Below are 13472 nucleotides of genomic sequence, written 5' to 3'. Positions count from 1 at the left end.
CAGCAGTCATTATGATCAGTGTGATGATTCATACCAGTGATCTTGTAGTCATATTCTCACCTCTCGTTATAGAACACAGTGTTCTTTGCTTGCACTACCCCACTGACACCAGTGTTAAATTTACAGCTCCAAGCAGTAAAATCTTGGTGATCTTAATAACACATCACGTTCAGCTCATTTTACTGCTTACATTACACCTTCATAAACTGCAGACCAGGTCTCAGAATGAAAGACTGCAGGCCTCTTTTCAGTGGATCATCACCTTGTGTTGAGACTGGATTTACTGCAGAGGATGCCTTCCACCCACTGTGTGCCTCATTTTTCCATCACTTTATTATAATTATACTTTATAGCTGTACAGGATTTTATCTTCGGTCCCAACAACTTAAAGGGGACCACCACCTAAATTAAGAATTTCAATATGTTATCTCCATGGCCGGAAGTTCAATCAATATTTGTGAACATGAGCTCCTCTCTTTCAAAGCCAGAAACCAGAGACAGAAGGCTCAAACTTCATCAAAGATAAAGTCTGGAGCTGCTCCATAGACAATGAATGGGAGACTGATTTTGTGGACCCACACAATGTTTTCTTTTTTTTTTTTTTTTTTATACACAAATGAGCTGTATTCTGTTGTTTGTTCTACAGTGGACCGATGACAAAATATGATACACTTTGTAAACTCAGTTTTGGATGTTTAGGAATGGCGTGTCAATTTATGCTTGTTACACTCTTCAAAATACACTTTTGTTTTCTCAGGAAGTGTGCAGTGTCTGTGCGTTATGTGCATACAGTCTTTTTCAAAATAAACTGAGAATGTATGTTATTTCCTTAGGTTTGCGCAACAAAAGCACATGGTTAGGTTTAGGATAAAACATCATGGCTTGGCTTAAAATAAGAATGGTTGTTACTGCCATCATGTAATGTCATATGACATATGCCACTATGGCATGCTACACATGCTAGCACACTTTGTTATTATTAAAATAACTTCATTGACTTTACTTTCACACAGGAAATGAACAGCAGGCTCCCATGCTCCACCTGCCTCTGTCTGGTGTGTATCATACTGCTGCGAAAGGTGTCTCTGTGCACTGGTATCTGACACCAAGATCATTGACAAAGCGGTATTTGACCAGTTGTAAGTGAGAACAGGCTGTAAATACTCAGAACAGTCCCCTGGGTGCTCTCAGTGTCATATAACATCTTTCCGAATTCATTGTGTATGTAGCAGCTCCAGACTTTATAGTAAATAACATCACAAATTTAAGTTTTAGTGCTGTAGTTGTTGTTCTCGAGAGTCTGCTAATATTTTTGCGCTGCCTTAGACCACAGGAATAACTCGTATACATTTTGAGAATGGGCATAGTTCAGCTAAAATAAAATAAAATGCAATTTAATTTAATTTAATGAATTAAATTTAAAATAAATAAAATGAATATGTTTAAAATTAACACAACTGAAATCATTACATTTCTCTTGCTTTCCAAATAATAGCAGCAAATACAAATGTTCAAATTGCTGTGCCATTATAATTATTATTACTATTATTATTAGTAGTACTAGTAGTAGTAGTAATAGCGGCATTGATATAAATGCACTAATCTTACTTAATATCACATTTATTTTCTTATTGAGAGACAGACACTTATTCATAGATAAATTTTGTATTTCCATCTTTACTAAAAAGAGCACTGTTCTTTATCATTAGTATTTAGCATTTAAGTTTAATTATAGCCCATTTTACAAAATACTGAGTGTAAAAATATATATATAGAGAGATTTCTTTATTCCAGAAAAAAATATATAATTTCCAGCCCTGATTAGTGTCTACAGGAACATCCCATGTCTATCAGAGGGTCGGGCAGTGGCCTGTGCGAAGCCTGACAGGGGAAACCCAGGGCAAAACGAAGTCCACCAATGCACTACAATAACTGAAGGCAACTCAGATGGGCATACCAGCATTTTGCATCACCTCCTCTTTTCTCTTCTCTGGATTTCCACAGCTGGGCAGTCAGAAGGTGCTGTTTAGAGAGATTTAATAAAATGTGAGTAAATTAATCTGAAACAGTAAAAGTGAAGAGGACATGTCCCCACATCCCCAGTGGACATGACATCCTTGCTTACAACACAGGGTCTGGACTCTATTCTTTTGGAGTAAATCATATTCAGAAACACTACCTGAACCTATAAAGTAAACGTCCTACTTTTCTCACTACTTGTACATTAGACTTTAAATGGAAGAAAAGGGAGAGAACAATCTCAACTTTCACAGGTGTGTTATGAGATAAATGACTTTTCATTTGCTCTGCAGAAGAGAAATAAATTGGCTTTCTTGCTAATACCAGATTGGCATCAATATTAGTTTTGCATCAGTGCTGCTGCTGGCAAACAGCTGCAGCAGGACAACAGGTGTGTGTGATCCAAACAGGCCAAAGCCATTGATCAGTGTGCGTGGCAATGTGCCACACTGCTGCAGAACCTATGAAACATTATTAAAATGGGGAAGCAGAGTGTGCAGGCCTCACCTGAGCTGCAGTACCTCTGTCTCCTGAATGCACTGCAGTTACATTTGTGACCAGAAGGGGGCGACACATCAAACTCTAAATTCTCAGCACAGGAGACATTCCCAGCATTCACAGTGGCTGCAAGGGACAAAACAAGAGCAAATGAGGGGTGCGACACACAGATGCCTTTAAACACATAATGAAAATGCTTTATTTGAATTCCAACAAATAGGATTAGAGCACATGAGATTTAAGGTTTTTTTTCCAGTGTTTGGACACAGGAAGCAGTGTCTCAGCCACATGGCCAGACTACCAACGACAGCTGAGACGGAAGCAGAGGCTTTGCCAACTGTCTGGCTCATTCTCTAGTAGGCCTGCTTCCCTCAGGCCACTCACAGCCAGTGTAGGAACTTGTCCAAGACTGTCAAATATCAGCACACTCATACACACACACATTAATCTACACACACACACACACACACACTGGAGAGACTTGAGGAGGGATGCTTGATTTGCTCCTTTCGTGCAGGTGGCGGAGACACTTGAGAAGAACCCAACCACACCCCAGTTTGCGTACATCACTGTGAATCAATCAAGCGAGCGAGTGAGCCTTTTGCTTTTTTCATGAATACTTTAGAATAAATTGTATTATAAGACCGGCGGTTTCAGATGAATGAGAAATAATTGAGGCTGAATGTTCTATCAAAACATGATAACTTACAGTTTGAAGGGTCCTTAATTACCAGCTGGCTCCGTGGAGTGGAGGGGATTGTATCAAAGGGAGACAACTGCAAAATCATCACAAACGCAGTTAAAATTCACTATTCAGACATCACACTTGCCTTAATGTGTATGTTCTTTTGTGCCATGGATTATTGTCTGTCATAATATGTGTTTAAAACAGGAAATTAATCCACTTTGGGTTAAAGATAACACATTATGTTCAATTATACACTTTCCTGCACACAATTATCACCTTTTAATGTAAAGGTTACAGGAGAATTAACCCCTGCAGTGAAATGCATCACATTATAAGAGTAATATGATTTCACACACACAAAATGCAACAGAGTGGCACTGTGTAGCAAGTATTTTTCATTTTCTCACATGGAAAAAAGGCACTATAGGCGTGTTGCATGCTCTTGAGTGTAGGTTTAATTTCAACGTATAAAGGGGACAAATAGGAAACAGGAATTTTTGGTATCCATCGGAAAATTTTGAGCACTGAACTCTTGACCTCCTGCATTCTGGTGAATGTTTATGCACCAATGTGTGCATTTTCTGCATCACTTTATGGTGCAAATGTTCTCTGCTACTTTCGTGTTTTTAGTGTTGGGGGACAAATGCGTGTCCCTGCGTCCCTCCTGAAATCTACGCCAGTGCTCAAAAAGAACTTTTCAACACAACATGGTGCATTCAGGAGCGTTTGTGTTGTGATTATGCACAAAACTTTTTTGAAGGCTGACAGAGCAGTCGCTTAGTTTGTTAAATGGGAAAGTTAATGTTGACGTCAAGAACAGCAGTTTGATGGGGTGTCGGTGGCTTAGTGGTAGAGCAGGCGCCCCATGTACAAGGCTGTTGCCGCAGCGGCCCAGGTTCAACTCCAGCCTGTGGCCCTTTGCTGCATGTCACTCCCTCTCTCTCTCCCCCTTTCACGCTTGTCTGTCCTATCAAATAAAGGCTAAAAAGCCCCCAAAAAATATCTTAAAAAGAATAGCAGTTTGACAAAACAATTTAATGTCTACTAACTAGGTTTTTCCAGTTTTGAAAGCTCTAAGAAAAGGCAGTGAATGCATCTCCAATCATTGTGTCTGTTTACAACTATAAATTCATACCGACAAGCACCAGACATTCACTCCTTTAACATGACGCACCAACCTTCTTTGAAAAATGTGCTGAAAATAACTCTTTCCTGTGCGCTGAATTTGTCCTTGGGTACTGCACAATAAAACGTACTAGGTATTAGGTGAAACTATGTATACAATCAAACACAAATGCTGAGACTTGGACATAAAATAATGTTTTTGCTGTCACTTGGAACTGAAATAAGAAGATGAAGATTTGGCAAAGTAGCGTTGATGAATAATATAGGTAGAACATGGTTAGAGTTAATATATTCCAATAAATGTTCAAAATCAAATATTAGAAATGTATGATTTGCCAAATGTTGTGTTGTGACACGTTAGAAGGGAGAAGACACTTACATGTCCAGGTTTTGGTTGCAAAATCATAAATAAATTATGCTTTTAATAACTTAATTATGACTATGTTAAATATTCATCACACATTTCATTTTGAAATTGTGTCGAGATGAATCCACCCTGCACACATTCACCACTTTGTTCCCTTAAGAGAAACCTTGTAATCATTTGACACAAGGTAACATCCACCCTCACCGCTGCATCATCATCATAACATTAAACAAATCCAACCATGCCGCGGGGCCGGGCTCGTGACATCCACACTTCCCATCTTCCCTTTCTCCAGCCTGCCTTTATATGTGCGTCACTTGGCTCTGTCACCTGTTGCAAGAGGAAACCAGAGGTGAGGCTTCCGGTGAGGGCCGAACACTGTCAGGTTTCAGGTCGGACTCCCTTTTCTCCCATGGGTGTCAGCTGTACGGACAACAAGAGCGCGTGGCGCTGCGCCACGCCGCCACTAAACTCAGCTCCGGGGACTCATCTCACATGAATAAATAAACAGAGAGATAGACCGGGAGATAGAGAGATATATAGATGAAGAGATCTTGTCAGTCATTTTAAGGAGCTTATGCAATTTTGGAGAAAATGATATTAGAAGCAGGGGGTGCAGCCGCACCTTAAGGCGCTCATCTCCTACCTCTCCACTGCTCCATCCATCTCCTCATCTCTCCTCTCTGCTCCGATCAGTTCTCTCCTGCAAAACACAAAAAGAGAGGAAAAATGTGAACCGCATAAGCCTCTGACTGACTGATTTCCCACCTCCTTCTCCTTTCCCCCCTCTTGCAGCCCGTCTGACTGCAGCACTCTTGAATAATAACCCCCTCTCCTTCTCCTCCTCCTTTCCTCCCTCTCTCTCCCTTCTATTTAAAATGCCGCTCACAAGGCGCGCCCCCGTGCCCGGTTTTAAGCACACACACTCGCTCTCTCCCTCCCTCTCTCCTCCGATCGGACATCGGGAGCGCGCCCAGGCCGTGTCGCGCAAGTCAAGTCCAATGCGACGATTTGGCAGGTAAAGCTTTTTTTAACATCCTCCAAACACACACACACGCACACACACACACACACACACACACACACACTCCCATCCTGCTTTTCATCAGCTTTGATCGTGATCCCTTTGGAGGTTACATATGCAAGAAAAAGTATAAAACAGCCTTTGTATTAAAATGTTAAAAAAATGCAGGATAATTAGAAGATCATAATAAAGTGTCAGAAATAAAGGCATTACAGAGCGCGCTCAAAATAACGGATCTGTTTCAAGGTCTTAAGTTTTTTTTCTTCTTCTCGTTTCGGTCTATGTGAGAGACCCCTCTCCTCCCTCCCTCCCTCTCTCTCCTTTCCTCTCTCCCTCCTCCTCTCTCTCTCTCTCTCTCTCTCTCTCTCTCTCTCTCTCTCTCTCCCTCCCCACATCTCTGCATTCTCCTCTTTTAGTCGTGTGGGAAGCTCAGTGAATGCGGCTGCAGAAGGAGCCAGCATACTTATGCGCCTGACACGGATACTGTTCTGTCTTACAGGAGGGAGAAACACAAGCTCGCTTTCCTCTTCTTTTTTAACTCCTTCCATTTCCTCCAACTGGATATTTTTTTGGCCTCAAAAAGAAACCCTCACACTCCCTCTACAAGTTTATTTTCGTGACATTTCCCTCTGTGGACCGATGGGAGCGCGGAGTTTCCAGCTCCTCACTTGCACCGCAGCGGACTAAAGGCTGAATAACTGCATTATTCATTTTTACGCACCGGTTTCTGTTGTCCTGACTTGTCTCTCTTGTTTCTCTCTGTGCTTTTCCGCTTTTCTTTTCGTCCGGGAGAGGAGCGTCGATATCGCCATAGCCCTTCTTCTTTCTTTTTTTTCCACACCCGTCCTTTAAAAGAAAAAAAAAATCCTGTTGGATGGAGACTGATATAAGCATCTCTTCTGCCGCTGTGTGCGAATAAACTGAAGAGAAAATAACTGTTTGCACGGGGTCAGAGCAAAGAAGTGGATTTATGCTGCCTCAATGGAAAATAACGGACTGATACACATAACCTGATGGGAGCGTTTTGGCTGCTTTCGCCCTCTGAAGCATTATCCCTGTGCGCAACTTCGCTCGAAACAAACCAGTATTTATTCATTGGATCGTTGGGGGTTGCTGAGCCGAGCTGAAGCCAGACGCACAGTGTTGGCCACCCTCTCTCTCTCTCTCTATCTCTCCCATTTTCTCCTCTCCTCCGCTCATCCTCCTTCTCCAGTTCCCCCTCTTTAAAAAAAAAAAACTCCAAGAATGATGGACTTATTTCACCGCATCAACGACCGCCTTGCGCCTTTTTTCACGCCTTGGAGTCGCCGGACGCGCTGTCAAGATCTCTAAAAGCTGTCTGCCTCTCCCTTTCTCTCTCTCTCTCTGTCTTTCTCTCTCTGTGTGTCTTTCCCTTTCTCTCCTCTTCTCTCCTTTCTCGCCGTCTCTCTCTATCTCTCCTGCAACCAAATGAATGCTCTCCCATGGAGGTAGTACAACCACCTTGGGGACCGAACGACCAGAGGGGTGATTTTTCCAAGCAAGAGGAGCCCGTCAGCAAGAGACGCATCGGGTGAAATCGGAGCTCCCCCCCTCCTCTCCTCCCCTCCTCCTCCTTTCTCTCCATCTCCACCCGCACCCCCGCCAGTTTGCTTGGCTCGGGTTGATATACAGTAGCCTACATGGGGATATAGGGGCTGGAGAAACCTTGTTGCGCCCCTATAACTGTCTGCGTTCTACTTCAGCTGGGAGGACTGTTTGCGCACGTCTCCATCCATGTCTCACCAATGCTGCCCCGTGTCTCCAGAGGGAGCCGCATTCATTACCACCCCAGCTTTGGGTAAGTCTAATTTTTCTTCATCCGTGTTCCTTTGAAATGACCTGATTTTTTAATTTTAGGAATTAAGCAACATTTTTCTTTATTTTTCTATTTGGTGTCAAATGTGGAGAAAACAAAATGTTCTCCGTGTGATAAATGCGTGCCGCTCAAACCCTCTCAATATGTCAGCAATGGGCACAGTCCCAATTCTTCCTCTTCCCGTCGCTCTCACAGTTGCTTTCCTAAATAACCTGAATGCGCTGCTCAGTGGCGGTGGTAGTGCGGCTGCTGCTGCTGGCTCCAAATGAGACCCCCACGATAAAGAGAGCTGCAGCCGTTTGACTTTGATTATGCTGAATTATGCTGAGAGGTGAAGAATATAGTCGTGCTGCTGTCTTAGACATTGTCCAAGACGGTGCTTCACAGCTTTGGGTGTCGGAATAAGATGCATAGATGTGCAGCAGTTCATGGGTTTGAGTTTTTCTCAGAGCATATGCTACTTTTCCTGCAGTATGGAATAATCTGCATCAAACATTTGTGTTGTCTAATCACTGGGGTGAATCATTGTGTCAAAGCCAAAGCAACTCACCGCAATGATTCCTGTAAAACTGGAAATTAAAATTAGAAATTAAAATTTGCATATTGTTCCACAGACATCAAAAGATAATAGTATGATACCTGATGTGGTTTCATGTTTAAAAAATTAAATATTTTAGTTAAATCAATGTCAAGTATGCATTTTGATGGTTTGCTTTCTGTGTGTGTATGTGTGTGTCTGTCTGTGTGCGCACACATGTGTCTCGGGCTTCTTTGCACACTGTGTGTGTGTGAACGTTTGTGCATGCACCTGTCTTTTTTTTTCTCTCCAAAGGTTACTAAATGGTTTTCTGGGGGAGGATTTCTAACCGGCGAGATGCTGCTCGTACTCCTGCTGGCAGCCTTTTCTTCCTCCATCTCCGGCTCCCTCTCCTCCTCCCTCTCCTCCCCCTCCATGTCGGACGGACCCCAGATGGCAGACCCGTCCGCCTCGGACTTGATGGCCGAGACCTGCAGCGCCTGCTCCTGCATGTCGGTGGAAAACGTGCTGTACGCCAACTGTGAGAAGATCACTGTCTATCGACCCACGCAGCTCATCCCGCCGCCCTCGTCCCTCTACCACCTGAACTTCCAGAACAACTTCTTAATCATACTCTACCCAAACTCGTTCCTCAACTTCACCCACGCTGTGTCACTGCAGCTGGGGAACAATAAACTGCAGAACATCGAAGGTGGAGCGTTCATGGGGATGAGCGCGTTGAAACAGTTGCACCTGAACAATAATGAGTTAAAGGTGCTGCGAGCAGACACTTTCCTAGGGATAGAGAACTTGGAATACCTTCAGGCTGACTACAACTTGATAAAATACATTGAAAAGGGAGCATTTAACAAACTGCACAAGCTAAAAGTGCTCATCCTGAATGATAATCTCATACAGGCACTTCCTGACAACATATTCCGCTTTGCCTCGCTCACACACCTGGATATAAGAGGGAACAGGATCCAGAAGCTTCCTTATTTGGGAGTTCTGGAGCATATTGGGCGCATTGTAGAGCTACAGCTGGATGACAACCCCTGGAACTGTACCTGTGATTTAGCACCTCTCAAGGCATGGCTTGAAAACATGCCCTACAATATTTTTATCGGCGAGGCCATATGTGAAACCCCAAGTGACTTGTACGGGAGGCTCCTGAAAGAAACCAACAAGCAGGAGCTTTGTCCCATGGGAACAGGAAGTGACTTTGATGTTAGGATGCCGCCCGCACCCCCTGATAACGGGCAGTCCCCTTCCAAAATGTCCCCAACCACTGTGGCTCCCATTGCCACAAAATCGCCAAAAACCACTGACTCATCTAAAATTTACGGTAATGGTATTGTGGCTGGTTTACCACCTTTTGGAAGAAATAGCCAGATTGTTTCCTTTCAGACACGGACCCCTCCCTTGTTGTGTCCACAGCCCTGCAGCTGTAAAGCCCACCCCTCTGACTTTGGCATCAGTGTCAGCTGTCAGGAGAGGAATATTAAAAATCTAGCTGATCTCATTCCCAGACCCCCAAATGCCAAGAAACTTCACCTGAGTGGAAATTACATCCGTGACATCAGCCCGTCTGATTTCCAAGGGTTCGAGGGCTTAGATTTGCTACATCTTGGCAGCAATCAAATTGTCACTGTCCAGAAAGGTGTGTTTTCTAACCTCACTAATCTGAGGAGACTGTATTTGAATGGAAATCAGCTTGAACAATTACACCCAGAAATGTTTTTGGGTCTCTCAAACCTACAGTACTTATATTTGGAATACAATGCCATAAAAGAAATCTTGGCGGGTACTTTTGACTCCATGCCGAACCTACAACTCCTGTATCTCAACAACAACGTTCTGCGGAGTCTCCCCGCCTATGTGTTTGAGGGTGTCTCTTTAGCCAGGCTGAATCTGAAAAACAACCACTTCATGACCCTACCAGTGAGTGGTGTCTTGGACAAGCTGCAATCATTGACCCAGATAGACCTAGAAGGGAACCCGTGGGAGTGTTCCTGCGATCTTGTCGCCCTCAAACTCTGGCTAGAAAAGCTAAGTGATGGAGTGGCTGCCAAAGAGGTGAGATGTGCCTCCCCTGTGCAGTTCTCCAACATTGAGCTGCGCCTCTTGAAAAATGAGATCCTGTGTCCTAAGCTCGTTGCAAGACCCCCGTTTATTCTCACTAGCGCCACCCCTGTTTTGACCTCGGTTTCGCCCGCCGGAGTTGGCAAAGCACCACCGGGAGGGCCTGTGCCTCTCTCCATTATGATCCTCAGCATCCTCGTAGTGCTTATCCTTACTGTGTTCGTGGCCTTCTGCCTTCTAGTCTTTGTCCTGAGGCGGAATAAAAAACCAGTGGGCAGGCAGGAGGGGCTCGGGGATCAGGAGTGCGGCTCCATGTCATTGCAGCTCCGCAGACACAGCCACAAATCAGGCAAAAAAGGTTCCATCCCAGGAGACGACCTGGGAGGCGAGACGTTCATCCCTCAGACCATCGAGCACATTGGCAAGAGCCACACCTGCGGGATCGGCCGCTCCTCGGACATGGACGCTGGGTTCAAGTTTGCAGACTCGCAGAGACAGAAGATCATTCTGCGGAATAGCGCCGACAAAGATAAAGACTCGCTCTCCACCCTGGAGCGCAACAAACGCCTCAGCACCATCGACGAACTTGAGGAGTTCCTCCCCCACCGAGAGCCCAGCATGTTCATCCAGAACTTCCTGGACAGCAAAAGAGATTTCAACAGTATAGGGATGGGCGGGTACGAAATCCGCTACCCAGAGAAAACGCTGGATAAAAAGATGAAGAAGTCGTCGCTGATAGGCGGGAACCACAGTAAGATCGTGGTGGAGCAGAGAAAAAGTGAGTATTACGAGCTGAAAGCCAAGCTCCAAGGAACGCCTGATTACCTGCAGGTGCTCGAGGAGCAGACTGCTCTGAGTAAAATGTAGGGATTGTTGTGTTTGATTTAGTGCATTGATTACACACACATACACGAGGAAGTCAGACACACATATAGGCAGACAGACAGCCAAACACATCTGCCTTTCTCTGGTTCTTTCTCCCCCTCTGGCCACACACACACACACACACACACACACACACCATTCAACCCCCCCAGATCTCTGTCCTCATCTCCCTCTCTGCAGCCACACATGCACACACACAGACACACTCCCACACACAGCGAAAAAGTGCCTTCTGGAAATCCTTAATGACCAATGCAGAGATGGACAAAATGGCTCCACACTACAAAAGCTATTACTAGAATCAGCGTGGATCTATTTCACAGTTAAAGACCTTCTGGATTATTCATGCCACTACATGTATGAATCCCACATACATACTACAGGACACCCTAAAAAGCAACCAGACAGTCATAGTATTTTTTTGCTGCTATTGAAATGGGTACTTATCTTCTGATTTTTGTTGTTCTTGTTGTTCTTTTTCTCCTCCTTTTGTTTTTCCAACCAAATCAAAGGGTCTTGAAAACAGTGCTTGAGAATATACCTCGCCGTCATCAACCCTCGTTTAAAAAAAAAAAAAAAAAAAGAGAAAAAAGAAAAAAGGAGGGCACGCTGGTTGTTGTTGTTTTGCTCTGGAGAGTATCCAAAATCACCGCTTCTGGGATGAGATTAACAGAGTTGGTGACTCAATGGATGCTACTTTGCTACTTTTTTTTATTTGCGGGGATATCTGTTTGTTCTTGGGGATGCCCTCTGGAGTCGGCTGCAGACTCTCTGCCACCTTGTCTGGATTACACACCAGTAGCAGTACACCTGCTCTTTGCCGGGAGGCTGAGCGGCTCCCGTTTAAGGCATCGCGAAAAAAAACTATTTTGGGGAATGATTTCATGACTTGTTCTCTTTGTGTAAAGAGCCATGTTAAATATAGTGTCTTCTGAATGGAGTTGTGTTTCTCTTCAAAATTGCTACTTACAGTAACTGTATGTTTTGGGTGAAATCTAACGGCACATAACACTGTCAGAGGACGTTGTTTCTGAAAAATGAAAAACCCAAGGATAAAAAATTTACAAAGCTGCTTGCCATGTAAGCGTAACCTGGAATTTATTTTGTAAGTCTTACATTATTTGTATCTGTGGGACTGGTTTGTAAATTACAAGGAAGGACAAACATCTACACGCGCGCACACACACTGTACGACGGAGCATCATCATCAAGAGACTACAAGCCAGAATTGTCAAACAAACCGCTGATATAATTCAATCGGTGATCCACCTCCCCTTGTCAGCTCTCAATTCGTAGTTAAAAAAAAATTTAACAACATAGTTAATTTATTTTTCTATGCAGGATTATTTAAAGAGTTATTGGTATTATTTAAAAAGAATAATACACAGAGAGTGGAAAGGACTTGATAGAATGATGCATCAGAGCTAATTCAGGCCACCAGAAGTGACTGTTGAGTCGATTCAAGGGTTCTTGTTTCTCTCAGTTTGCTGAAGAACCCGACCCCGCCGGATGAGGGTTGTGAAATGTGATCTGTGGTGTTTCCTTTTTATTGTGTCGCACGACAAGCCGAGGCCTGATAGAGTCTGTGAAGTTTTCAAGCAGTTTCCTTATTCTTATATCTCCCACAGTATCTTGTAAAAGGTTTCTTATTAACATTATGCAACCAAAATAAATGTGCATTAAACTTTGATATGGTTCCAGACTTGTTGGGATGGGAGTGGAGGCATTTGTGTGTAGGACGAGGAAATCGAAGCTCTAAATTGTTAGATCTGGGCCGAATCATATCATAAAACACCATGTGCAATATTAGTAAAAAATGCTCGGTCATGATGGCTTCAGATAATTTTGTTTAATTTATTTAGTTTGAGGTTATATTGTCAGGAAAGGTTCTATTTCAAAATTCTTTTATCAGCTTAACTCTATCCGGTCCTTATTTAAAAAGTATTGTTACGTTAAAATTATGAGTGTTTATTGACATTACAAATGAATAGAATGTATCTTGGAAAGTATAATAAATACAATTTTCTATCGGTCATAAATCTCCTGTATATTGGTTAATTTTCTCTTGTATAATCATGTTGAAATCAAGGTATTAAAATCAGCACCTATTTGCACTGTGTCCCCCTATTTCTTTTAGTTGACATCCTCTGAGCTTTTTTTTTTTCTGCTGCTTTACTTTAAGAGAAAAAAAAAAGGAAAAATGATTCTTCCAGTGAAACTGCCAAGTGCTTTATACCCCGCTCTGACTTTTTCACAGAACAAGTGGGGTTGTGTGACAGCTCGGTGTTGGGCAGACTCCATCTCGAGTGACAGAATGTTGTACTTTGTTTTGTTCATGTACAAACACTGGCTTCCCTTCAAGCATAATATACAGTATGTTTGCTTAGTGTGATTAGTTCAAGGAAGCTGTGGAGACAAGGAAACTGGCTG

General features: G+C 43.4%; 1 protein-coding gene and 1 long non-coding RNA gene across 3 annotated transcripts; one reads left to right on the top strand and one right to left on the bottom strand.

The window, feature by feature from the left end:
* Positions 1 to 1349: 1349 nt before the first annotated feature.
* Positions 1350 to 6575, bottom strand: LOC117261064 (uncharacterized). 2 transcript variants are annotated; one of them, XR_013491787.1, is made up of 4 exons: positions 6443 to 6575; positions 5344 to 5400; positions 2527 to 5187; positions 1350 to 2022 (listed from the first exon to the last, which is right to left on the bottom strand). It is a non-coding gene; the product is annotated as an uncharacterized LOC117261064 (long non-coding RNA). The 2 variants fall into 2 exon arrangements; XR_004502004.2 differs by having other exon boundaries at positions 2527 to 5400.
* slitrk4 (SLIT and NTRK-like family, member 4) lies at positions 6140 to 13153 on the top strand. Its single transcript, XM_033633273.2, has 2 exons — positions 6140 to 7540; positions 8391 to 13153. The coding sequence occupies exon 2, from the start codon at positions 8433 to 8435 to the stop codon at positions 11022 to 11024; it is 2592 nt and encodes an 863-aa protein (XP_033489164.1). The 5' UTR covers positions 6140 to 7540; positions 8391 to 8432; the 3' UTR covers positions 11025 to 13153.
* The last annotated feature ends 319 nt before the right edge of the window (positions 13154 to 13472 follow it).

This window comes from Epinephelus lanceolatus, chromosome 7, assembly GCF_041903045.1.
Source record: "Epinephelus lanceolatus isolate andai-2023 chromosome 7, ASM4190304v1, whole genome shotgun sequence".
Classification (NCBI taxonomy): domain Eukaryota; kingdom Metazoa; phylum Chordata; class Actinopteri; order Perciformes; family Serranidae; genus Epinephelus; species Epinephelus lanceolatus.
The sequence above is the reverse complement of the archived record's forward strand: the minus strand, read 5'-3'. Positions and strand labels throughout refer to the sequence as shown.

Bases quoted from the DNA above. Each gene is read 5' to 3' on its own strand.
- slitrk4 (XM_033633273.2), top strand. From the start codon at position 8,433: ATGCTGCTCGTACTCCTGCTGGCAGCCTTTTCTTCCTCCATCTCCGGC.